Below are 27,355 nucleotides of genomic sequence, written 5' to 3' on the forward strand. Positions count from 1 at the left end.
ACATTACAGCTTTGGATACTGACAGCTTTTTGCTCAGCTTTTGATATCAGAGCTGCTGTGGTCAGGCCTGGATATCCATCTTCAGTGTGATGCATCATTATCGAAGAAAAGCTCTTCTGAGTGCGTAGCAGCCTGGAGGAAAATGAGCCTATTTGATCAGTGTCGCTTCTCGTCGGCCTGTCTGCTCCCTCTGGCATCGGTCTGCTGTCTAAATGGCCCTGCTGGATCGTGTTCGCAGGTAAAGCCTGGCGATCAGAATCATTAATGTAACTTTCCTCCCTGACTGCTGCGGACGGTGTCAGCTTCCAGAGCTCCCTGTGTACATACACATACATGTGTGTTCATACAGTTGTGTGTGTTAAATGCTACTCGGAGGTCATGTGTTGCACGGTCATGTGTGTGCAGTACATGTGTCAAACTTGTCTGCATCGCTGTTCCCCTGCCTTTGTGACAGTGTGTTTTGAGTGCGTGTTTGCATGACAGTGTTGGCCACATCTTTATTTTTTAATAGGGTGTATACAGTGTCGGCTGTCAACTGCCAGACAGATCAACTGATCTCCGGCCCGAGGGGACGGCCAACTGTGCCATCAGAGGTGTCACTCACCTTTACTTCACACCCACTACAACAAATCTTTTAGCTCCTCTCCCTGGACTAAATAACGACAGGTAAAAGTTTTTCATAAGAGCTTTCTCCGTCCCTTTCTCTGCCTGTGTGTAGCTATAACTCCTCGTTCCTCCTCCCCTCTTCACTGTGGCTCAGTTTGCTCGTAAGTCTTCTCCCGCTATCTTTCAGGCTGTAAGTCCGAGGCTCTTTTTTTCCAGCACAACTCCATCATTCTAATGTAATTGAACCAAGAGTACGATGCTCTATCAGTCACCCTGACAGCCTCTATACTGGATGGTGTATTTGTGAGTGGGCGTGTACTCTGAGGATGGAGAAGATTAAACATAAAAACACAGCGTGTGGACTTTACATTTTATTTATTGCCTATAATGCTTCAGTATTGTTATCACAAAAACTGATCTGAAATGGAGGCAAATGTAGGATGTAGTGTCTTTTGTGAAGTGCTGCACATGGAGAATTTATTTCACATTACAGGAACATATCTTAAAGGATGAGGATCTACATTTTGGTTATTATTAAATGTTTTACAACATGTTAGTCCATCTCTTACTGACTTTCCTACCCTGTCTGTGGCTCTTGGTTTTGAAGGAACAGTTCACTCCCAAATCAAAAACACATTAGCCTGTTTTTCCTCCTACCTGTAGTGCGATTAATCAGTCTAGACTGTTTTGTTTGAGTGTTGAAGATATATCTGCCATAGAGATGTCTGCCCTCTCTCCAATAAAATTGAACTAGATGGCATTCGGTTTGTCGGACTCAAAGTGCCAAAAAATACATTTAAAAAAATAAATTGCAATCTTTTTCCCCAGAAATCATGACCTGATTACTCAAGATAATCAACAGACCTTATTATGAGCCATTTTAAGTAGAAACTATTTTCTCTCTACTAAACTACACCTGCCAAACAGAAGCACACATCTACTGCTAGCTCATCTGGCACCACTGAGACAGCTAATGTTACAGCTCAGCTGCGGAGGACACCAAAAATGTTTGCATTGCATCTCTCACTGTGACAGCATGAGCCTCTCATCCATCAGTAGATGCACACTGCCTTCTGCGCAGTAATACTTTACTTTCTGAAAAAGGTTAAATAGTTTCCTAAAACAGCCATACTGAGCTCTAGTTTCCAACAAACATTACTCAAACAGAATTAAATAGTGCTTTTGGGGACTTTTTTTCTCGTGTTGATGAATACACTACAGTGCTCATGTTCATGGTAAAGAAGGAGCATGTCAGCTGGTGCAACAGTTTGGCTCACTGATGGCAGCGGCATACCTCTATGGTCATGTCTAGCCAGGTCTTATTCCCAGGGCATCAAATATGGCAGCTTGGTCAGTGGCCGTCGACGTGCGATTCCAAACGCAAGGCACCTTTTAGCTTCTATATGAGACGCACATGGCTGTCAGCCCACCCGCAACAGTGACTTAAGAGCAAGTTGTGTTTTTAAAAAAAATTATATTACGTCATTATCGTCATGTGACAAACCTTTTAACTTATTTAACAAACATACTTATGTTAACCCAAAGCAAGATGTTTTTTTTCTGAACCTCACCAAGTAGTTTTGTTGCCTAAAGCCAAAGTAGTTTCAATAACAAAACCTATGTTTCCTGTGAACAAAGAAAAAAATTTTGAAAAGACATTTTGCATGTAACAGGCAGAAATGCCATGCTGTGCCTGCGCTTCCAAAATTGACACTAAAGGGGTACCTACAGTTGAGTGTCGTACTTTGAAGCATAAGGCCTGTGACCAAGCTGCTGTATTTGAGGCGATCCAGACAAAACTGTCTTAAGAACTACGCGATGGATTTCCATGAAATCTTGAACAGATATTCGTGGTCCCCAGAGGATGAATCCTACTATGTCCGATATGTTGGTTTATAACAAAACACTTGCACAACTACAGTCATGCCTTTCCCTGATTATACTTGTTCGTGGGAGCAATTCATGGTGCGTTTTGGTCTTTTAATGGGATTTGCTGACAGTATGAAAAATACAGTGTAGCAGACGTGTTCTTAAATATGCAAAACTTTTACACATCAGACAGTAATAGATGGATATCAGAGAGCGTCACACAGTCCACATCTACATTTTGATGGTATGTTATACCGGGGCGTTGATGACTGTCAGTTCTGCAGTATCAGCAGAGCGTATTAATCCACTGCAGCCTGCTTCTGTGCACTTTACTTAAGTTAATGTGCTCACATAATGGCAGCCCCTGTAGTCCTGCCCCCTTCACACACACTCACAAACAAATTTGCATCACCTCAAACAAGCATCTTCTCTCATATTCTTTATCTCCATCACTGCTCCTCCCACTACAAACATGCACACAAACACACAAGAACAAACACGACAGTGCTGCACAACTGTTGTTTTCTTCTATGGTTTTGTAAGTAAATTAGCTAAAAACAGCCCAGCCCGAGGGATGTTTCTTTTTTATATCAGTGACTGTGCGATGTGGAGCAAAAGTCTGAATGCAGACAGAGCTTGAGACAGAGAACTATGTGTGTTAGTATTACAGAATATGTGTGTGATAAAACATCAGACACAAAGGTCAAACACACTGTACATGCCTTGAGCGGATCACTGTGCTGTCTCGCTCTTGACAGACAGCTCCAGTAACAGGACGCCATTCACTCCCTCTGACTCATGCCCGGCCTCGTGCCCCGTCACCAGGCCCAAAATCAGCCACGGGCTTTGATGAGGCTGCGGCTGCGGGGCTGTCTGCGGCGGTCTACGCATGACTCTGCCTCCTGAGTCTGATGGGAGGAGAGCAGGAGGAAGGAGAGGAGTCACTTTTTGTAAAATGATAGACTCTCAATGACACAGTGGGCTGGTGATGAAGAAATCCAAAAGCCCATGGTAAAATGACATGACTGCACTGGAGCAGAGGAGCAACAGGGCAGAGTGAACGCTCCTCTAATACCCTCTGATACGAGGCTGACCCCTGCAGGATAGGAGGGGAGGTACTGTGGGGTTGGCATCAGCTTAAGTGTGCCATGCCCGAGCTGATTGTTGGCAGCGATGGGTGTGAATCTGTCCAGCTGCAGCCAGGAAATGATGCTATAGGGCAAATTAAAACACACTAGACAAAACAACTCCTCTCCTCTGATTAATGGCGACCATTATGTGTCTCCGAGTCCGTGTTCTTGCTGTGATGTGTGCCCAACCTGCACGTCTCGTCCGGGGACAGACTGCCTGTGTCCGTCACAGTCCATCAGGCTCAGTTTCTGTCACTCACACTCAAACGTCACACTGAAACGTCATCCACCATCAGATTTCCATCTCAAGGCACGTACACATGATAGGAGGAACGCACGCCTGCCAGACATCAAATCTAGGCGGCCTCCAGAGCAGAACCTCAGACATCCATCAGGTGACATTTCACTTCACTGCAACAGAATCTGCAGACGAACGCAAATCTGAGTGATCTCTCTTTACCTCTCAAATGACCTCGGCAGCCTTAAAGGTCGTGTGTGTAGGAAATAGGAGAATATATCAGCAGAAATACAATGTAATAAGTATATTTTCTAAAGTATATAATCACCTAAAAATAAGAATCTTGTTTTTCGCGACTTTAAATTGAGCTTTTTATATCTACATAGGGAGCAAGTCCTTGTCAGTGGTGTCTGCCACGTTTTCCAATTTATGGTAGCCCTGGCTCTGGATTTGCGTTTTTTCGGCAGCTAATGTAGTCAGCAACCCCTCGGTGACGCAACATTTTGAATGTCGGGATTACAAGATATCAGGGGACAAAAAGGTGAGCACACATTAGCAGGTGCCTGGCTAGTGTCCTGTCTGCGACAAGCCAAACAGCGTTGTTGAAACACTTATTTTTAACGTGAAACTGCTTTATTCAGTGTTTTTATGGGTTTAAATTACCAAGTCCATTTATTTTGGAAAGAAGGAAAACACTGAGGATAACTCAACTCCCAGTAAAAACCTCCTATGATCTTTAGTTATTAGAGAAAAGAAGGTGAACACACATTAGCTGGTGCTGGGATAGTCGTCCATATGTGACAAGCCAAACAGTGTCAAAGAAACACTGATTTTTAACGTGAAATTGCTTTATTGAGTGCATTTACTGGTTTTAATCACTGAGTCTGTTTGCTTTGGAGATGAAGAATCCTCTGGGAAAAATTCGGCTCCTAGTACAAACCTCCTTTATGTATGGATTTTAAGTTATCAGAGAAAAAAGGTGAGCACACATTAGCAGGTGCTTCCTAGCTAGCGTCCCATCTGCAACTTGCTAAACAGCGTCAGAGAAACAATGATTTTAAAAGTGAAACTGCTTAATTCAGTGTTTTTACCAGTTTAAATCACCTCGTTTGTTTATTTTAAGAGGGAAGCGGACTCTGTGGATAGTTTGGCTCCCAGTGAAAACATCCTGAACATCTGGATCATCAGAAAGATGAGCACACAATAGCAGTCTGCATGAGCCAAATAGCTTTGGAGAAACACTGAATTGTAACGTGAAATGGCTTTATTCAGTGTTTCTACCTGTTTTAATCACCCAGTTTTTTTATTTTGGAGAGGAGGAGACCTCTGTGGATCATTTTACTCCCAGTAAAAACCATCCCAACAATTAACACCGTAGAAATCCTGACCAAAAGTTCACCCTTGGTACATGGGGGACTTTTTTCCTGGTTATAATCTGCAATCTTCACAGCTAGATGCCACTAAATTCTACACACTGCTCGTTTTATATTCAAATTTTATACATTTCTGAGTGTCTTTGTCCTACTTTTATTATTTCTTTCAGTTTTATCCAATCTGTACTTAGTCGGAGGTCAGATGTACATGAGTAAAAATGTTCTGATTGGTGTTTTTGTATTAAGTTATTATTACAGTTTCATTTTCACTTTACCCACTTAACCTTGCTCACCCTCCTGACCCAACACCCTGCTGAACACAGCCGCCTACACTCTCCACTTTGGATGAATTTACATCTCTGTTACAAATTAATATGATTCATTGCCCAGAGTCACAAGCATCCATGTCAATTAGGAAGAGTAAACAAAGCCAGACAGCAATAAAAATGTGCTCGCTGTGGCAGGAGGAAAGTTACAGGATCGATATAAAGTAATCTGATGTACCTGAATGCTAAAATAACTTTGTGATATTTCATAAAAAGTCAATTTCAATTACAGTGTCTGGACTACACGCACAATGGATATGCACAGACTAACACAAACACATCGAGACCCGGTTCTCTCTGCTCAGACTGTTGTGCCATTAGAGCCACAGTCTGCCTGTGTAATTGCATAACCTGTAAAGACCTGCTCAATAATGCATGGTCAGACTAGACATGGGCAGCCTGACGGAAAACGTTACCTCAACCACATGCTTTGTCTGGCCAAAGACTGGACACTGCAGAGACAGGACACAACGCTGGAGGACAGTATGTGTGTGTGTGTATGTGTGTAGACCACTGTGTGTAGACCCTGTACCAAGCCAAATCTGGCTCAGTATAGTTGCTAGTTTGCCCCTCCTATCATTCCATACCATCTAATTAGGCCCTTCTGAACTGTTTATATGTTTTACTATCACTAAGTATCACATCAAAATGTATGTATATCCCACATAATCACGAGCTAGTAATTTGTGCATGCACCCACAAATTTTGTAAGGCTGCAATCATGCCATCGATGTGATGATGGGAGGAAAGAAGGACGGGGCCCCGGTGGTTGATGGTGCACAAATCAGAAATCAGAATCAGAATCAGAAATATTTTATTGATCCTCGAGGGGAAATTGCCTGACACAACACAGGACTTGTGAACTTTGAGTGACCTTTGAGTCATTTTCAGATACGTCCTCACCATGTTTCTTTCCCTAAAGCTAACCACAGTAACTTTACTTGCCTAAACCTTACCTCTATAACTTTGCATCAATTACATAAACTTACATTAAGGATATAACGTCATTCATGGGATGATAATTCATTGCGTATCATATGAATCATTAGTATATGTTGTTCATTCACAATGAAAATAAATTGATTCACACTGGATATTTTGTACTTTTCATTTATAAATTTAATATAGATTTCAAGAGTAAAGTCATAACATTACAGGAAAAAGTTGAGTTTTTAGGAAAAATGGTAAATTTATGGGAATAAAGTCCTAATGAGATTAAAATAAAAAAAGAAAGAAAAAAATCATAATATTGTGGGTTTTACTCATAATTTAATGAGAATTAAAGTCACAGATTAAAACCAGAGAGTTGGGTAATATGGTATAAAAAGCAACAAAGTATGAATAAATGATCAGAAGTGATAGAAGAATAAATATATTAGAAATATTTATTATGATTATTTGTGACTCTGTTTCTCATAAAATTATGAGTTTAATCTCAAAATAGTTTGACTTTTTCTTGTAAATTTACAAGTTTATTGTCATAATATTATGACTTTTTCTCGATATCTAAGATTTTTTTTCTTTAACATGGCCCTATTCCTCCATCATCATATAGGAGAACACAGAGCACATAAACAGCATAAAAATGGAGTTTTCTCATAAAAAAAGAGTGCCAGGGAGGCTAAGCCCCAAATCTCATGAAATCCTAGAAACGCAACTGAATACACCTGACCTGACCTATGTGCAGGGTCGGGCCTCGATTTCGCAATACATTTACCAGCAACTAAACAGAATTTACATGACTCAGAGCCTACAGCACAGTAGGTAGAGTTAAACTCACCTGTATCTCATTGAAACAGGGTTTACAAAGCAGGACCCACTTACACTAAATTGACACCAGCACAGCACAGATATTCACCTGAATCTCAGCAGGATTTACAGTACAGGGACACTTTAATCTAACTGCACAATAACCAAGAGATTATGTATTGCAAAATGAACCCAGAGAGGACGATACACAGAGAGGTCCTACATCACTCCTGGGTTGATTTTTAGCTCGCATTGAACATCTACGATTAAAACTGAATCCAGAGCAACAGTCTGTTGTTCACTGCAACTGTCTGCTATCCAAAAATAACAGTTTGCAGGACCCACCTTCACTAAACCCCTAAAATAATGCAATCTGATTGAATTTTAAACCCCAGATCTATTCTGCATGGAGAAAGCACCTGTCATTCATCACAAAGTTTGTGAATATCTAGGTTTTCCCTCTTCACAGTGCAGAAAGACGGCCTTTATTCAGTGGAATCCACTCATTTTTATTAAAACACACTTATCACAATTGTTATCTTTACTAAAGTAAAGGATATTTTCTTTATTATCTGTACTGCATAAGATTGTAAACACATTTTTTAGCAAGATATATCACTTGTGTGGCCTAACAACAGCAACAAAAGTCTCAAGCAACATAGATTATTATACTGTACAATGGGGACAGTATGCAAGTTTGTATTCAGATGTTTTTCTGTGTGTGTGTGTGTGTGTGTAGTTTATGTGGTATGAAAATTATTTTACAACTACCAGGTCAAAAGTGACCCTAAGACGATATTTTCACCCTGTGGCTGTACAGCTTTCATGGAGATATTAACAAATTTCAGTTTCTCATGTTGGAGTCATTCTAGGAAAAGTTATTTAATGTTGAAAAAAGATCATTAAGAGGGGTTTCTACGCTGCTATAAACTTAGTAGCGGGTCATTTTTGACCTCCTAAGACGACCTACGACGTGTCACCGTTATCTGTCAAAAGATGAGCTTAATTAGCAGCGGCGGTCTCACCTGTTGAGAAGCTGTCATGTCTCGTCTTCCTCTTGTCCCTGGCCTGTAACGTTTTTCCACTGGTATCAGCCTGGTCCTGTCCATGCTGTCCACACTCTGTCCTTGTCTTCGTTTGACATTAGCTCCGCCAACTCTGTTAGCACTGTCCCAACTTTCTGTCCTTCTCTGCTAACGAAAATTTTCGACACTAACTTTATTTTTCAACAAGTCTAAACTTTTTAAACAACCTCGAGTATTTTTTTATTGTTTTCTCAAACCTTCTTTGCTCCACCTGGTCATTTTTGGACTCCCCTTTCTCGTCTAATTTGTGTATTTATTCCAATTACGCCACTCCATCTTTATCTACTTAGATTTTGTTTACTTCCTGTTTGACCTCTGACATTACATGATGGACCGATCCACTTAAAACTGTGAGGGGAGGTGACCAGCGGCCGATACCACTGCACCTGCCTTAAATAGTAGTAGTAGTAGTAGTAGTAGTAGACATTTTTGAGGCCGTGTAAACCCCTAAGATATAATGATGTTTTTATTATTATTAATATTATTATTATTATTATTATTGTTGTTGTTGTTGTTATTAATAATAATAATAATAATAATTTATTATTATTAATTTATTTATTTTTGCCAGAAATGCCAGATGGGACAATCCGAGCTTGCTATGTAGGTTGCTGTAAGGGGCCCCTGCTCCTGTCATTTAGCAAAATTGTATATATGTTTATATATTATTCAGCATACAATCCAGTTAGGAACAGCAGCTTGCATGTAAACATGTAAACATATATATCTTCACTCAAACTGAGTAAATCAAATAGTAAAATACAAAACAACAACATTTATGATAGCAAATTAACCATAGACAGCAAGGACAATTACTTTAAGTGCACGAGACTGCACAACATTATATAAGTCACTCAGGGAATGATTATCTTTAAAATGTGTTCTTCTTTATGGAAAATAAATAGTTTTTGACTTCATTCTTAAGAGCTTAAGGAGGTTTGGGTATTGGCTAGTTTCCATTTGCATTTATGTGCATGATATTTACTCAGAATAATTATTATATTTACCGTTTTTGAGACTTCTTTTGGAAGACATCTTACCAAAACTGGGGATCATTTAGCAAAAGTGTCCCTGGGCAGAGCAAGCTGAGTGTCCCTGGTGCAGAATGAGGAAGTAAAAACATACTTTCACAATTAAATTTTCACTTTGAGACTTGCTGAGTAACATAGTAACTAGTATCAGGAAGTGGAAAAATACCCAAATTGCTTCATCATGTAGTCATTTCGGATAAACTGACAGAATAACATCATGTTTTAGCTCTCTGGTTGGTGTATTATCTTATATGAACCTGTCTGATAGGCTTATCGTTCCTGATTTGAAATAAAGGTCAGGAGCAGCTAAGTCCCTCCTCTCACAGGAAGAAACCTGCACAAAACTTCCTGCAGCTTTCCTCAACAATCTTCCTGCTTCTGAAACCCAAACAGCAAGCATGTCGACTCTCCTCCGCAGACTGGCAGGGCCCAGGTGTTTACCGAGACGGTGTTTAGGAGTGATTCTGCGGGAAAGGCACAGCCGAACTTCCCATCTGATCCCCCGGGAAGGATCGAGACTGCTGCCCGGAGGCGGTCGCCCTCTGACGGCGTGCAGTTGCGCTCACAGCCGCGGGCAGCACACGGAGGCGGTAGACCCAGTGGAGGTGGATTTAAAGCGGTTAGAGGGGGAAGACGATGGTAGGCACACACTTATATGTGATTCAACACTGTTCAAATTCACACTGACAAACTCGCTTCACAATCCCAGTCTAACAGCAACCTTTCAGCCATTAATCTGATAACACTGCACACTGAAGCCTGTATCTCCTGTGTGCTGTTACCACACACTGTAAAGGCAACCTAACAAGAAATAATGTTTAATAAGTAAGCAAATAATGATTTAGAAGACAAGATCACGGCACAGAACAATATTGATCCAGGAAGCAACATGTGGTTTGCTATTGAACGCTTTCTTTAATATAAAATGATGATATCAGAGGAGATACTGTAATACATTTACATTTTAGATTTTTTACAGTCTATGGCTGTAACTGCACAAATATTAGATTTGACTATATTTTCACAATTTCTGGCATTTATAGAAAACTACTAATGTACCAAGAGAACGTGTTTAATTCTCTTTGGAGGTTGTGTAACATCAGGAGATTTTACAAATGATTTTCTGTACAGGAATCTGGATCAGTGTTTATTTTCCTCACATGAACAGGACACTTAAATGATGATTTCTTCACAGCTGTTTCTGAGCTGAAAAATAGCATCAGAGCAGAACATTTCATGGAAATGCAGACTTTATGGAAGCTCAGCAGCCACAGGTTCAAACCCTTTGCTGCATGTTATCCCATCTCTTTCCCACTTTCACCCTTAAGCTGTCCTATCAAATAAAGGCCAAAGCCCCCAAAATAATCAAAAAACAACAAAAAAGAAGTAATCCCTCTCAATCATCATTTACAACTACTACAAGTGTGTTGTAATGTATTTTTTGCAGAGTCTGCCTGTATTTTGTTAGTATTTATTGCGTTTGGGGTGTTTGTGGGTGTTTATGGGCATGTTTCACCACATAGTCAGGTGAAGTTTGGGCTTTTTAAAAAGGTTTTAAACAGGTGCCAGACCAAAACACAAACATAACAAGGGCGAAATACTAAATGAGAGTGAATCTGGTTTTGGCTTTTGTGCTCTTCTAATCATTGCCAATTCTCCTCTAGTTATTTATTGACAGGAATATACTTCCTTACTGACTTAATAGAGACATCAGTACTTAACAAACCCACAGTTTTCACAGTCGAAAATAGTCAGTTGATTGCTGCTCTTTCTCTCTTGTTCCTCGCTCTTTCTCAGGGATAGTGGAGGTGCTGATGTGCCGACACAAAGCAAGAAACGCCTTGGGTCATGTGTTTGTGTCACAGGTGAGCAGACCTTCAAATCACCCCACAGACACACACACACACACACACACACACACACACTAAGACACCGTGTCCTATGTGTGCAGATGAGGGAGCTGGTGTCCACTCTGTCCAATGACTCAGCAGTTCATGTGGTCATCTTCAGGAGTTTAGTGCCAGGTGTTTTCTGTGCAGGTAAGTGTTGTCTGAACATCTGACACCAGCGAAGCGTCTGGGTTTGTGATCAAAGCTCGTGTCGATGATGTGTGATGGTGTGCGTCACAATAGGTGCAGACCTGAAAGAGAGAGCTCTGATGAACAACGCTGAGTCGGATCTGTTTGTTCACGGCCTGCGATCCCTCATGACTCAAATCGGTGAGACAGAGAATGTGTAAGAGAGTAAGTGAAGATGTATATACACTCACAAACCCTCCTCTGTTTATAGTAATGTTTATTATGTCCTGGCAGCGTCGCTACCCATGCCGACCATTGCAGCGATGGACGGCGTTGCCCTGGGAGGCGGGCTGGAGTTGGCATTGGCCTGTGACCTTCGCACTGCTGGTGAGTTACCTCTTCGCCTGTCCACTCTAAACTGTATGCATCATGCTATGGCATATTTAATCTTCCTCTTCCCTTCCTTCAGGTGATGTTAATGGTGTATGAAAGGGGATGTCAAGTTCTCTTCACAGCTGTCACCAGTCCAGTCATATCAGATCAGTGGTTGAGTCTCGACAGGACGGTGAGAGATAGTAGCGTCCACTTAGGGCCATTTTTCCAGACTGACAACTCCCTCATACCATCAGTGCAGATTAAAGCAGTCATTCTAAAGCTGCTTTTTGTGTGAAATTGTGGAGAACCGAACATCTCTGGGACTCTGGAACCTGTTCCACTTTAGTTCGTTATTTTTTTTAGTTATTTTTTGTGCATATGATAAAATAACAGGAAAACATACAATAACATGAGAAAATGGATAGGTGGGCTGAAAAAAACCCCTAAGGGCTTGCAAGAGGATCACACCTAACAATTAAATTAAATATACATTTGCTTATCACCAATTATCACCAACAAATAATTTTGAAATGTTTTTGAAACCAGTTTGCTTTGATTTCTTTTGATAACATGGAAAATAACAGCAAGCAAGAAATGTTCCACAAATTGCAACAAAAATAGATAAAAGGAACAAGAGAATTAAACTAAATATTTAAGTTTCTTTAAAAAAGGGTTTGAAAATGAAAAAAAGGAAAACATCCAGAAAACTATAGTCCTATTTGTTATGATTATATATTTAAAATTATGTTACAGAATTTTTTGGTGTGAGGGTCATTTTCCTGCTAGTTTCTTACTAGTCTGTTTTTTTCAGGTAATTTTCTAATAACTTTTTACTAATTTTTTTATTTTTGTCTTGTTAATTTGTTTATTTGCCTTCTCCTCATGTTTTTTTTGCAAGAAATCAAACCATGTTTCAAAGGGTTAATGAATATTTCAGCCACCAAAAGTCTTCAAAATTAGTATTTCTCTCTGTTTCATCATCTCATACTGTATCCTCCATGAATTGCTGGAGCAGGCTTGTGCAGAATATGCTGTATGTGATGTGGGCAGACTGTGGAGAAAGATGATTTTAATTATCTTAAAGAGGCTAAAAAGGTAAAAACTGATTTTAAGCGGTTAAAAATATAGCCATCCACAGCGGTTAAGCTAAAAACCAGCCTGTTGTTGTTCCTGTTGAGCAGTATTAATGATGTGCTGATGAGCTCGGGGACTAATGATCGCTGCTGAGGCAGGACACATCTGCCCAGCTGTTCACGTAGCTGAATCTACATGTGATTGGTTAAATTGGTGGTGGCAGCTCGGTGATTGGCCGAGCGCTGACGAGCTAGGTGAGCAGGTGTTTGCGTCTGTTGCTCTGACAGCGGCATCACTCAGACTTTACGCCCTCCCCGGCTTAATGGCACTCAGACCTTCAACTGTCCTCTGTGTGTGTGTTTGTGTGTGTTTCAGCCTTTTCTGCACAGATGGGTCTGATCGAGACGACACGAGGGCTGCTCCCAGGGGCGGGTAAGACGAACGGGGGTCACGGGAATGACCTTGCAAAGTAGTGTGTGTGTTAGTGGAGAGACAAAGCAGCTGTGAGAAGTTGACCTTGAGGTGGTTTGTCCTGCAGGGGGCAGTCAGCGGCTGCCGCGGATGGTCGGCATCACTCTGGCCAAAGAGCTCATCTTCACAGGTGGTGATACAGAAACGCTGACATGTTGCTGTGGATGCAGGATGCTTATCGTGTGGTTTTGTGTATCACCATCTCTCTGTGTCTGTCTGTTGTCAGGTAAGCGTGTGGGAGGGCAGACGGCTCTGGAGATGGGGCTCGTAAACAGAGCTGTAGAACAGAACCAGACAGGAGACGCTGCCCACAGAGAGGCGCTCAGCCTGGCCAGAGAGATACGGCCCCAGGTTAGAAAACAAACACACTTTTTCACTCTCACACAGCTCGCACACTGATGCATCCCTCCTCCTCCTCCTGCAGGCGGGGACCTGCTCTCTCACCTCTTCCTTCCTTAATCCTCTCTTTTTAACCACCCATCACCTCTGCCTCTTTTCACTCTGCTTCTCTCTCTTCCTGGTGTTTTCTTCCCACCTCCCTCTCCCTCCTCTCTTCCCTCTCTCCAGGCCTCTGTCGCTCCGCATTTCTTTCACTCCAGTTCAGATGCCTGCAGTTGGCAGGGCCAGAGTGGCAGTCAAGTGGAGAAATGGACCACAAATAGCACCACATGCACACAGACACACACATGAATCGACACATGCTTGTGTTGGTGTGGATTTAGTGATTGACAGGAGTTTGCATTGAATGAAAGTGAGGTCGAACGGAAGAGATAATAAGCTGTACGAGCCCAAGAATTTGAATCTTATTGCAGTTGTGGCTTCCTGACAAATATTCTCCCAATTTACAATACAGGTGAGGTAGTTTCTGCAGTTGCAGTTGTTAAGAATAGAATATAGAATAGAAATACGTCATTAATCCTGTGGGGGAAGTTGTTTAAATGTTTGGAGTCCCTGCAGTCAGTGTTGTGCAAGTTTCCACTTCACAAGAGCTAGCTCCAAGTTCACATATTAAAATGAAGTAGTTCTGTCTTTTGTTTTTTGGGGATTTTTTTAGAGAGAGCTGCTTGGATGCAACAGCTTGATTGTTGTTTCAAATTCACTGCCAGCAATGCTGACATTTGGACTTGTCTTTTCAGACACAAATAGCAGAAATATGTGAAACTTTTTACATTGGAATCTACTGATTTGTTCCTAAAACTCCTTCAAATATTCATATGAACTGCTGTGTGTGTGTGTGTGTGTGTGTGTGTGTGTGTGTGTGTGTGTGTAGATAGATAGATAGATACTGTATATGAACTTTTTTTAACCAGGTCAGAGTCTCATTGAGATTTTTTTCCTTTTACAAAAGTGGCTTTTGCTCCATTGATATGTGTTTACCAGCTGCCTAAAAACTGGGTGCTAAAGGAAAGATTATTTTAGGCCAAGATTACCACGATGACATCACTATGCCATCATCAGGGTAATTTTACAGATTTGACAGCACTCCTGCAGAATCATTGACTATATTTTATGTAAGTGATCTTTATGCATAAAGTTTCTGTGAACCTTTTAATGTTTTTAGTTTGTCATGTCCGGTTTTGGTCATTCTGTTTTTTGTTTTTTTTTTAAATGTTCCTGATATATTTAACTTTCATTGTGATGTCTGTAACAGCCAGTACGTGTTGTTTTATTAATACCATCCAACTCTGTTTCATTTCTGTTCTCAGGCTCCTATTGCTGTGCGGATGGCAAAAGAGGCAATGAACAGAGGCGTTGAGGTACATGATGATTCATACATTGCATTATTTTTTTTATTACATCCATAGTGGTGACTGAAATCTGTCTTTTTTAGGTTGACATGACAACAGCAATGGCGATAGAGAGGATGTGTTATGCTCGGGTAAGACTTCCAGTGCTTATGTAAAGTGGAAATAGAGTTTGGTAACTTTTATGAAAATAACTTTTTGTCATGTTTGCTGAAACTTTCACTAATCTCACACACTATTACATGAGACAGATAGTCTATAAAAGAAAAAATGCTCCTTTGCCTTTTTTTAGCGCTTCTCATAGCATCACCGCACGTGAACAGACACAACCAATGACACCCGAGGAGTCTTAAACGCAGCTGTCAAACATGTCAATCACTGCTCGTGAGCTGCAGTCAACCTGTCAAACTAGGCAGCGCTGATCAAATATGAATCAAGATTGTGTTGTTGCATTGCCTATTTCTCACCTCAAACGAATCATGTTTTAGTTCACTGTTTAGCTGTTTAAAAGAGTCTGGCACAGACAGTTTTATTTAATGTGTTTAAGTTATAAATTCATTACCATATCAAGTCAAGTCAATTTTATTTATAGAGCCCTTTGGAAATGCTCAGGGGAAAGTTGGAAAGTTTTCTCTTAATTATTTAGAAAAAAAAACGTTCTAAAATGTTGCACATGATTGGTGACTCAGATGCAGATGATCTCCATGATTTGTTACCCAATTAATTTTTGTTAAATTCAACAGCTTTGACTCTCCAGTCAGATCATCGTCTCACTGCTGTCCTGGTGTAACCCTGTCCCCTCTGTTTCCAGGTCATCCCGACACGGGACAGACAGGAGGGAATGGCCGCCTTCATAGAGAAGAGACCCCCGCGGTACACTGGGGAATAAACTCTGTTGAGCTATCGAATTTCTCTCTCACACAGACGCATGCCACTCTCCATAACCTCATGTCTGATCGACAATTAACACCCATTGATTGTGTGAGTGCATCCCAGCTGTTGTCAATACATTAGTTAAGGTCAGCGTCAATAATGACTGTTGCTTTGGATGAGACTGGTGAAGGGAGATTTTCATTTGTTCAAAACTATGACAGTAAAAAGTTGTTTTTTCCACTGTTAATTCAAAGATTCCACATTTTTAAATCTCATTTTTGGAATAAAAAGACGACAAGGTTTTTCTCCAGTTTACGGGAATGTACATTCTTTATTTCCAAACTTGAAAATGTGACTCTCTGCAGCAACATGGCACAGTCATAGCAGACATACAGCAGCTCGACTTTTTGTTTCCTCCATCTGAATTGTGAAAAATTAAACTGGCCGTTGTCCAGGGAGATGTTCAGAGGCTCGACTAAACAATCCAACACACAAGGAGCAAAGACTCAAACAGATCCTGTAATCCGCTGCTCTTTGCTCTCGCTGACACTGATGAGATCAGCTCAGCACACATGCATGATTAGCAAGCTTATACGACAGCTGATTTACAGAAAACGATAAGGCCATAATTCACTGAGCAGATGAGATGATGGATGCTTTGCTTGTTTTACAGTTCCATTTATTATTTATTGTTGTCTTTACTTCCATTAACATCAGAGTTATCTGACTTGTCATTGTGATTCCCGCTGAAGCCGAAATCCACTTTGCCTCAAAAATGTTGTATCAGGTTTGACAGCAGTTCCTATAAGCAAAATTTGTTCTGACTGAATAGAGAATGATGGTGAGGCTTTCATTAGAATCAAGACCTAAGATGATAAAGGAGAATGTGGACGTCAAGGTCAGCTGTTTCTGCAGAGGTGTACCTGGAAAATGGTCACCTGGTCCCAATCAACCCCCCCAGGAGCATCACTGGGCTCTGAAGCCAACTCGGCATAGTGGCCTAATGTGAAATTACAACATCTGGGCCCAAAAAAAGACTTTTTTTTCCCCCATAGGCTTACATTGTGATCGAAATGTCTATAAATTAGTGGATATACTTTTTTTTAATGCCACAACCCCTAATGATTAAATCATTTTTATCTCCAATTCAAGTTAGCGGAGAGCTAAACCACGAGTGAGTTGCTCGGCTGTCGTTTATCTCTAGTGCGCTTGCTCTGTGGCAGTGGTTCTCAACTTCTGGGTCGCAGTCCAAAAGTGGGTCCATTTTGAACAGACTGCAAGTGACTTGTAAAAGAAAAACAACCCAAAACTTTATTTTGAAGTACAATGAATTTCAAGCATGGAGCTTTTATTTTGATGTGCCATTTCTATTTATTCTTGCAATATTTTATTTCAATATATTCTAAGCCAACATTTTGTGTCATAAAACTGAATGTGGTCATTTATAATGTGTGGACCTTGACCTAATGACTAAGGAGAAAGGCCCCACCTTCAACACTGTATCCAATTCTCTTTATACATCCATGATCCTGACACTAATGTCACATGACCAGTCAATTTAGTGCAGAAATATTGAATATTTCCCATAACAACCTCACTATCTTCATGTAAACAGTGTTTCCTCTCTATTTACTTTGTTCTCAATCATAATTCTCAAATAAACAAATAATGGAACATACTGTATAATAATTTCCATGCAAACAATTCAACCAGTCCTGCACAAACAGATCCTATTTCTCTCTCATTTTCTATTCTGTACAAATTACATACAGACTTAAAGATGCAGCTACTTGTACAGACGTACATACACTCATGCTCACACTGCAGCGCAGTCTCTGTCTTTAAGCACAGCGAACATATCAATATATACACAAGTTTCTCAAAGAGAAAACGGCTGTGACTCAATACACATGTACACATGTCATGATTATACTGACCACTTCATTGCCATTTGTGTCAGGAGACACTTACAATTTACCAGGCATAATTGATTTCAGCTTATTTGCTCTAATCTGGATCTTCCAATTCATAGAACTGCTGGTTTTGCCGCTGATACGACACATTTAGGGCTGCCAAACATGTAAAAAAAAAAAAAAAAATGAACTGAAACTTCTCAAAGAGATACAACTTCTCTATAATTTAGGTTTTCATCTTTAATGTTTGGAACATTTGAAGCCACTGAACACACCCGAGGCAAGTGTCCTGTCACATCAAATCAAAAGGCATTAGCTGATAAAAGACTAAATAAAGAGGAGAGCAACAGCAGTATTGAGGAGCCAGAGGCGTGGGTTTCAGTGAAGCTACAAAACAAACAAGCAGGCATTCCTAAAATGAACATTACAAGCGTTCAGACAAACTCCAGCATGCTTGAGCTCACAGCAGCGTCATGCATTTATCTAATGAGCTAATCGACCAAATTCGGACAACCAGAGCCCTCAGTAACGTACAGCGCCGGAGGGTGTCGACCCTCAGCTGAGCTTTTGGGGGTCAATCCCAAACTGGGATTTATGCGTGTGCACTGACTGTTTGTTTTTTTGGTATGAAAATCATCATGATGTCAGACTAATGAGAGCGAACACAGAAACAAACCTCATATTGAGATTTGAGCTAAACTGACCGATGGTTCTCATAATTTAATTTTTTATCACGACATTAGCACACACAGAAATATTTTTGTTTTGAAACAAGCACAAAGAAAATAAATAAAGTTAGTGTGTGTGCAAAGAATTGCAAAGTCTTTGTCCTTTAGTGTTCTCGGGATTCTTGATAAAGTGTGTTTGTGCGTTGGATATGCGCACACACACACACACACAGACAGACAGACAGACAGACAGACAGACAGACAGACAGACAGACAGACAGACACACACACACACACACACACACACACACACACACACACACACACACACAAACAACCCCCTCTGTGGTGGATCCCAGCTTATGACCTGCTCTCAGTCAGGGAGCCTCATTTACTGAAAGACAAAATGTAAAAGAATGAAAAACCTCCAGCCTTTGTGAGACTGATAAAGCAAATGACCACCCGTGTGTGTTTTTACCTGTGAGGTTATTGCGGCGGTGGGCGGCGACTTGTGTGTGTCTGTGCAGGCTGGCCGGTGCGGGCTCTGTGGCGCTGCAGGCTCTCCAGAATGCTCTTAGCCAACAGTTTGACGTCTTTGTGGGTCTGTGGGTGCGTATGAACGAGTTCAAGTTGCTGTAGGCCGCCCTCCTCCAACAACATGCTGCAGTAGCGAGCAGCTGCAGACGCACGGGGAGAATTTAAAAAAAAAATCTGAATAAGTAACTTCTCAAACTGATGTCAGTAAATTATCTGTGAAAAAGTAGAAGCAAGTTTGTTTTTGTATGTGTCACCATTTTTGCTGCAGACATGCTGCATGGCCCAGGCTGCCCACAGCTGGACACCAGGGGTGTGAAAGCACTCCAGTAGGGGAAAGAAAGGGTTAAATGACCTAGACAATGAGAGAATAAAATATAGTTAGTATATAGTGTATATAACATGCTACGGTTTTTACCAGGCATCTACATAAACTTGTGCAGACTGGCATGATAAAGATAATGCATTATTTATTTCCCCATTTGTGCCCAAAGACTATGTTTAGTATGATATGGAAAAATGCAAAAACATTTGTTCTGCTATGGACATACGTTGGGCAACAGTACAACTTTGAAATTTTTAAGCTCACATTAAAAAAATAAATAAATAAATAAACCGCATATGTGTACATGTCTTTGATTCATCTTATTATGAGTTCATAGATACCAAGTAACACCAAGTAACAAGACATTTATTTATCAAACTTTATTTAGTCTTTGTGCATATTAGACTGCTCTTTTTTACTAAAACACATAGAAATATGGAAAAAATGTGGTCGAATGTGCTCCAAGACTAAATATTTGTGCTCAGGTAAGCTCAGAGAACAATTAAATAAAAAAAAAAATCAGTTGTGGTTGCAAATGGGTTAATTTTGTCAAGTTATGAATGTTTCTCTGCATTATTTGTGTAATGTCGTGCTTTTATTGTTTTTCTGCTTTATTTTTACTGTAGATAAGCTGCGTCTCACCTGTAGGCTACCATTTCACACTCAGGCGGGGGCCACTGCATTATGACATCATGCTAGAGAGACACACAAATGCACAAAAAACTTTTCAAAATAACAGTGCACAGTTTATATGTGTTTGCATTATGAGTGGTTTTGCTGATTCCTACCAGTTGCTCCAGCAGTGAGGATCGTAGCTCTGTGCTCAGCGTCCAGGCTTCCTCTCCTCGTGACGTCAGATGTGCGAGGATGCCTGCGGCAAAGTAGCTGACCTCCACCTCTGGGCTGTGCAGCAGAGTGCTGATGTGGTCCAGGAAGCCCTGCACCATCAGCTCTACATGCAGCTCCCCGACCTCCGCTATGTTGTTCTACACAACGGAAGGTAAGAAAGAAGGAATAATGATGCCTCAATATTGCAAATGTATTCACTTTCCTTTTTTCTAAAGGGTAATAAGGGAGTAGTGAACTCACCAGCAGACCGAGAACCTTCTGCTGGATGGAGGACTCATTGGGGAAGGACTGCAGAGAGAGGTGGTGGGAGGTATGGAAGCAAAACAATGAGTCAGCCCGCCCCAAAGACATACATACGTCTAGAGAGTAACGTGATTAAGTGTAATCATTAAGTAGTATGCCATGCTGCTTTAGGTTGTTTATTTACATGTACGTGTTGACATTTCTGTGTACCTCGAGAACTTTAATAAACAGGTCCAGGCCCTGGTTCTCGATAAAATGGCGACAGGTTGTTGGCGATTCATCAGTGAGGTTCCACAGTGCACTCAGTGTGAATTTGAGGGTGGCGTCCACCACGCCCTGAGTCGCCTTCTGACGTACAATGTGCAGCAGTTGCTGCAGGCAAGGGAGAGCATTTTAGCAATGAAAATTTACCTTTTTTAAAACATTTTTTAAAGAAAACGTGTTAGAGAACAGAGCCGAGATGAGATACTTACCTTCACTATGAACAGCTCTGCTCCCAGCTGAGCCGTCTGCTCTGTGGACAACTGGAAGAGAGTTCAAGAAGAGTTCATGAATCAGCCTACAAATGTGCTAAGAATGCATGCAATGTTAATGCGACACAACGTGTACCTTAGCAGCCAGTATGGAAATGATTGCCACGGCCATCCTCTGCATGTTCTGGTCTTCGTGGTTGCAGAGCCACTGCATCACTAGTTTGGCAGCTTCAAACCTTCAAACAGGAACATGTAAAATGATTTGATTTGATTTTATGTTAATTTTATTTTATTAATTAATATATATTACATTTTTATTTTTTTTTTACTTTTTGGTTTCCTGCTTTGCTTCCACTGACACACGTTTACCATTTTAATCATCTTTTTATTTTGCCCTTTTTAAAATGATGTAACCATTTGAAATGAACATTGAACTTTATGCAAAATTCGATTTAAAATACTACAGTAAAATGTGTATGTCTGACCTGTTAAAGGGAACCTCCTGCAGGATGCGATCACTGCACAGCGACAGCAGGCAGTTCTTCTGCAGCTGCACACAGAAAAAAGGGGGATCAGTCCAAATCCTGAACAACATGTGACCGTGATGACCTCATACAATCTACAAAACTACACTTTTTTTTGGCTTTGGGAAGTTTCCCAACACATTAGAGTTTTCACACTGTCACAATGCACACAGTTTGCAAACATTTTGGTATTTCAAAACAAAAAGTGTACCCTCTAAACTTGGCCTCCAACCCAAATTCACAGTCAAGCTTCAGTTATTACTTCTGTCTTGTTTGTGACCAACTGCAACTGTGTCTGAAGTTTTATGTACACTAGCGATTCTCAAAAGTATTGGGCAAAGTGTAGCCACAATACTTTCAAAACAGAAAGATTTTCTTTATTAAGGTGCCGTTTGCAAAACTTTGACTCTGAGCTGCTCCCGGGAAACAGTTTCCAAATTGTTAACATTTTATATATTTGATCTTTCCTCCATTGTGTATTTTATTCTGTAGCTTATTAATTGTTTAAATTGTCCATTTAACTGCTCTTACAAAGTTTCTAATTTGACTTTTATTCTTATACTAGTTGTTTATACACTTCTTATGATTATATATCTTCTACCTCCCTATTTATCTGCACTTATTTCTGTCTTTTAGATGCTGCAACACCTGAATTTTAATTCCTCAAAACCTCAAGACTCAAGAACAGTTTCTTCCTCTCTGCTGTCACCATCATAAACAATACTCCACCCTCCCTCCGCCACCGCCCACATGACACAGACTAATCCAGCCCCAGAGTCTGAAAACAAAACATTAATGTTAGGCTAAATCAGTTTTTATGCATTACATTAACACACACTGGACTGGATTTCTTTACATGCACACTGCCAGTTCACTTATTTATTTAGACTGTAGATATTTGCACTCCAACTTCTGCACATCTGTACTTCCTCCACTGCACCTTTTGAACAAACAGTTCGTGTTCTTTATATTTTGTTTTTTCATTTTTAAATTGCTTCTATATGTTCATATCTCATTCTATTTAAATTCTACATTTTTATTCTTCCTTCATGATAATTGTTTTGCATAATTGTTTTGGCAAATAAAAAGGATTCTGATTCTGATTTCCCCTCTGGTGATCAATGAAGGCTCATCTTATTTTGTGTATTATAAAGTATGTTGCAGGCTCAATATTAACATTTTAAAACAATAAAAAGTTTCATCTTTTGCGCTGAACAGTCTAAAATAAAAAATGCATTTAGAAATGCATGCTGGTAAAGAGGAAAACTGTGTAGAGACAGTTTTTTTATTGGGGTTTTTTTTTGTGCCTTGCTTGGCTTATCCATCTTTGATGGGGACTACTGACATGCCACACAAAACCCATTTGCATCCTCATATTTCATGCATGAAAATGAACTCTTCCGTGAAAAATTTCCCCTTTGCCCCTTTCATCAAAGTTCAATCGAGGGAAATTGATATGGCACGCATGACATATGTCATTAGGACAGCAGTGACGCTACCTGCTGGTGGTTGGGGAACGTCCTCATGGCCTCCAGTAGCAGCTGAGTGACGGTACTCAGCAGTCGCACAGGCATTCCCGCTGCCAGGTCCTGCTTCGTCAGGTTGAACACACAGGCGCTGGCTGCCAGCTGGACATTCAGAGTGGCAGGGTGATTCTTCATACCCAAGACAACCAGCTGGAAAAAAACACAAGAGAAGAGGGAAGTAATAACATCCTAAGTGAGACAAATGAGGAACTCAAAGCGTGAGGAAACGGCATGGGGGTGTACGGCTTTAACGTAACACTCTGCAACAGATTTCTAGGAAATCATGAGACTCTCCATCGCTTATCAGATAATTATGTGGTTCAGATAGGACATTATACGTAGTGCTTGAGCACAGTAAAAACAATGTAATCTGGTAATCTACATTGTTTTTTTTAAGGAGGCAATAATGAGGCTTCACCTTGAGGATGTCGGGCCGGTGTTTCTCCATGACGTGGGTCAGGCTGAACAGATGAAACAGAGCTTCTCTCACAAAACCTTCCCTCTCACTGTAGCGACGCAGGGCCTCACAGATCTGCGTCTCATTGGCTTCTCCTGTTACCTGTTTACATACAAAAGATAAATTTACAGTTGCAAACCTGAATTTCTATGCACATTATATCACTGTTAAAGAAAAAACTTTGATATCTTTTCAATCTGAAGCCTATTTTCCCATGTTTTTGTGTCTTGGACACATAACAATCTCAGAGTTTCTACACATTTTCATGGACAAAATTTCTACAAATTTTCAAAGACCCATAACAAAGATTTTTTTTTCTTGCTTGGTGTTAAACATATCACATTCAACCTCTCTTCAAACATAATTCCAGCTGGCTGGCATAAGGGAAGGGAGAGACAAACCCAGGACGAAAAAAACGAAATGAATGTAACGAAAGCCACGTTAGGTCGACAGCTTAAGAAAAATCCTTTGCCGCTATGTAACATTATGTGGAGGGTTATCCACGGAAAATTATTTTAACAAATCCATTATACACACAAAAAAATCGCTACATTTTCCAAGAATTTTTATGACTTTCACAAATTCCATGACTTCTTTGAGACCTGGAAAATGTGACTATGTAATTCCATGACTATTCCAGGGTTTCCATGACTGGGAAACCTGCAATCTGAGCCTGTCAGTGGCAAAAACAAGCACTTTAAGCAGACGGACATTTATGGTGTGCTTTTGCTCCAAACGATTACACTGTTGTCTGTTCTGTAGCTGCCAGCTGCATCGCTCTCGCTCAGTACTGGGCCAGTTTTTACAAAGTTGTTCCCATTAGTCATTTGGACACGAAAACATGGGAAACACATTCACGAGTCACCTGCCGTCCATTCAGAACGGACCCGTGACCCACCCTTGGACCACAACCCACCAGTTGGAAACCACTGCTTTAATGTTAATTTATACCTACCTTTAGATTTCCTTCTCCAGAGAGGAAGTCTGAAAATCCAGCATCTGTGGCCAGAAGTCCCACAAAGGTCATCCCTGGTCTCTCCTCAACAAAAGCCTTAACAGCTGCATCTGTCACCTGCAATGTTTACACATGTAAGATATTACAACTTAACCCTTCGAAAGCTGAGAAAATTGACTTGATTTCTTTCAAAAACAAGGGAAGGCAGCAATCAGGAACAGAAGAAGAAATGGCCTAAAATTTTCAAGAAATAAAAGTAAAAGAAAGCAAAAAATACAAGAAAATTACCTCAAAATTAGAAAAAAAAACCCCCAACCAAACAACAAAATGAAAACAAAGAAAGAAAAAGCATTGGAAAAAGTGCTTAAAAATCAATAATAATACTTATGCTACTTTGGTCTGACAGCAGCACAAGAAAAATGATCTTACTCAAGGTTTCAAAGGGTAAACTCTGTGTTATTTCTTCGCAATCTAACAGAGAAACCCATCGATAAATGTAAACACACACACCTGTTTCCTCCCCGACACATCCAAAGAAACGAGAGCGGGCAGGATCCCTGGCTGTCCGAGCAGCTGACGAGCCACGTCAGAGGTAAACTGCTTATCATCACTGATGTCCAGGTGCTACACAGATAGAGTTTTACACAATAGTATTTTTTAGTAAAATATAAACAAGCATAACTGGTGAAATTAAAGTGTTCCTCTCAGCACGAATAAATCAAATAAAAGCAGGATTAATAGTAGTGACAATACTCCATCCGTCCACTAACCTGCAACACGTTCAACTGGCCGATGACTCCCAGCAGCTGAGCGGTGCTCATCTCCAGCCTCTTCAGCTGGTGCAGAGTGAGCGAGCGCAGGCGCTCCTTCAGGCCCAGCAGGGGGCTCAGGTTGGTGACTGAAGTGTTGGAGAGATCGAGGCTCTCCAGCCGAGGCAGCGAACACACATCGACAATCCCGGAGTCGTAGAAGTCTACGTTGGCTAGAGAGAGGGAGCGGAGGCCCTGCAGGGAGCTGAAGCGATGCCGGATCGGTTCCTCTAGAGAGGACATGGTTAGACCTGTTAGGACAAGTCGCTGGAGGGACTCCTGCAGGATACACCCAACAAATAATAAGTTTCAGTTCATTAAACATCAACACAGACCATGTTTTTTAATAAACACAAGCTGACATACTCTCACTTTACCTGACAATATTTATTTGTGGACAGTCCCTGCAGAATATCGGGAATAGTGAGGTCTGCGTTGACCCTGGCAGCATCCAGCTCCAGCAGTCTGTGTGGGCAGACGGCTTTCTGGAAGGCCTCCGCGGAGATGCGAGCTGTGCGTATGCAGGCTCGTCTCAGCCGCAGATACTCGCAGTTCCGAAATACACCCACTGTGCTGTCATTCAACAGACCTGCGTGGAATGAACTCCAGTTAATCTCTGGGTTCATGGAGGACGCACTTGCACAATACTGCCTCTGTTTACCAACTGCAACATAACTGTGACAACTGTGACAACATACCATCAGATTAAGCGTCTTTTCTTAACTTTATTAATGGAGACGCTTTGGAAAGTCACCCAGGAAATGAATGCAAGTTAAGATTTTTCTGTTTGTATCAAGTGAATTAATGCAGGTCGGTATTACCTTATCTGCAAAGGGTTAACCCTTTGAAACCTGAGCAAATTGGCTTGATTTATTTTAAAAATATGGGGAAAACACAATGAGCAATGATAGAAGAATATGCAAATTCCATATATATATATATATATATATATATATATATATATATATACACACACACACACATATATATACACATATATATTGTGTGTGTATGTGTGAGAGAGAGAGAGTGAGAGAAAATTACCTGGAAATAATAATAATTTTAAGTATTTTAATTTTATTTTAAATATGTAATTATGATTACTATGCATATAGTTTGTCCCTTGCTTTTTTTTTTTTTCTTTAGACATTTTCTCCTAACTTTTTTAAAAATAATTTTCTAAATCTATTAATTTGTGTAACATTTCTTACCAAGCTGCTCTTTGCCTTTTTTCCCATGTTTTTGCAAGAATCTGCAGCAATGTACACAGGCTGCTAAGAGATCTTATTTTGATATCTTGAATTTTCCTTTCCTTTGGGTTTAGAGGTCCAGGTTTACCTTCAGTGGCCATCTTGGCCAGCAGCTGGTCTGCCAGCTCCTGTGGGAAGAGCACAGCCTCTCTGAAGCACAGGGAGCCATCAGGACGCTTCACACAGAAACACTCCAGGTTTTGGCTCACATGGGTCAGACACAGGTCTGTCAGAGCTGGCGGAGATGCCTCGTCCTGAATGCAAAAAGGGGATATCTGTTGCTATTGTGCAAGTTATTTATATTCCTTTTTCAGGTAATGAGTGAGCACAGACAACTAAATACGTCATGCAAATCACTTGAAGGCAAAACCGAAACTCACCGTGTTTAGGAAACTGCAGGCCATGGCTTATGAAGAATAATTTTAGCTTATGCAACAGAGACTGGTGTAGCTCCCAACACGGCAAAAAAAAAAAAAGCTATGCGTTAGCTGCCGAGCGGCTCCGTTGTTCGCCGTTTCAGTTTTCGGTCTTCTCACCTGCCTTAGACGTTTTGCAAACCTGTCTGACAAAAATACAGAAACCCAGAGATGACGACGAGCGAGCGAGCAGCCAGACAGCTAGCTCACTTGTTGTCTCCTCCGATGTGGAAAATCGCTCTCCGTGCAAAAATGTCGAAAGCCGTTTACTGCTGCGGAATCCATGTTTAAAAAAGTATCGACCGTAGCGGCTGGAGCTCCGAAATACGGGACCAGGAGGGGAATGTCGTTTTCACAGCCAGTAGTTGGGTCTATTTTTGACTAGACTGACAGTCAACAAAGGTCACAACACTGGAAGTACATCAGCCGAGGGGGCTGGACTACGGAAGC

The 27,355-nt window shown here is 40.8% G+C and overlaps 2 protein-coding genes across 2 annotated transcripts; one reads left to right on the forward strand and one right to left on the reverse strand.

Moving 5' to 3' along the window:
* Positions 1 to 9,640: 9,640 nt before the first annotated feature.
* On the forward strand, positions 9,641 to 16,278 carry echdc2 (enoyl CoA hydratase domain containing 2). The gene is made up of 11 exons (XM_042482705.2): positions 9,641 to 10,046; positions 11,205 to 11,272; positions 11,359 to 11,446; positions 11,540 to 11,626; positions 11,720 to 11,812; positions 13,250 to 13,306; positions 13,413 to 13,475; positions 13,572 to 13,696; positions 15,052 to 15,102; positions 15,177 to 15,224; positions 15,902 to 16,278. The coding sequence occupies exons 1-11, from the start codon at positions 9,806 to 9,808 to the stop codon at positions 15,977 to 15,979; spliced, it is 999 nt and encodes a 332-aa protein (XP_042338639.2). The 5' UTR covers positions 9,641 to 9,805; the 3' UTR covers positions 15,980 to 16,278.
* Positions 16,264 to 27,293, reverse strand: zyg11 (zyg-11 family member, cell cycle regulator). The gene is made up of 18 exons (XM_042482697.2): positions 26,870 to 27,293; positions 26,578 to 26,743; positions 25,617 to 25,828; positions 25,201 to 25,518; positions 24,941 to 25,054; positions 24,431 to 24,547; positions 23,437 to 23,577; positions 22,992 to 23,168; positions 21,454 to 21,518; positions 21,105 to 21,204; positions 20,969 to 21,019; positions 20,706 to 20,867; positions 20,493 to 20,540; positions 20,192 to 20,389; positions 20,046 to 20,098; positions 19,336 to 19,433; positions 19,023 to 19,221; positions 16,264 to 18,938 (listed from the first exon to the last, which is right to left on the reverse strand). Exons 1-17 carry the CDS (start codon positions 26,891 to 26,893, stop codon positions 19,031 to 19,033), a joined length of 2,235 nt encoding a protein of 744 aa, XP_042338631.2. The 5' UTR covers positions 26,894 to 27,293; the 3' UTR covers positions 16,264 to 18,938; positions 19,023 to 19,030.
* Positions 27,294 to 27,355: the final 62 nt, after the last annotated feature.

This window comes from Plectropomus leopardus, chromosome 5 (assembly GCF_026936395.1).
Source record: "Plectropomus leopardus strain MGB_pleo_1.0 chromosome 5, ASM2693639v1, whole genome shotgun sequence".
NCBI lineage: Eukaryota > Metazoa > Chordata > Actinopteri > Perciformes > Serranidae > Plectropomus > Plectropomus leopardus.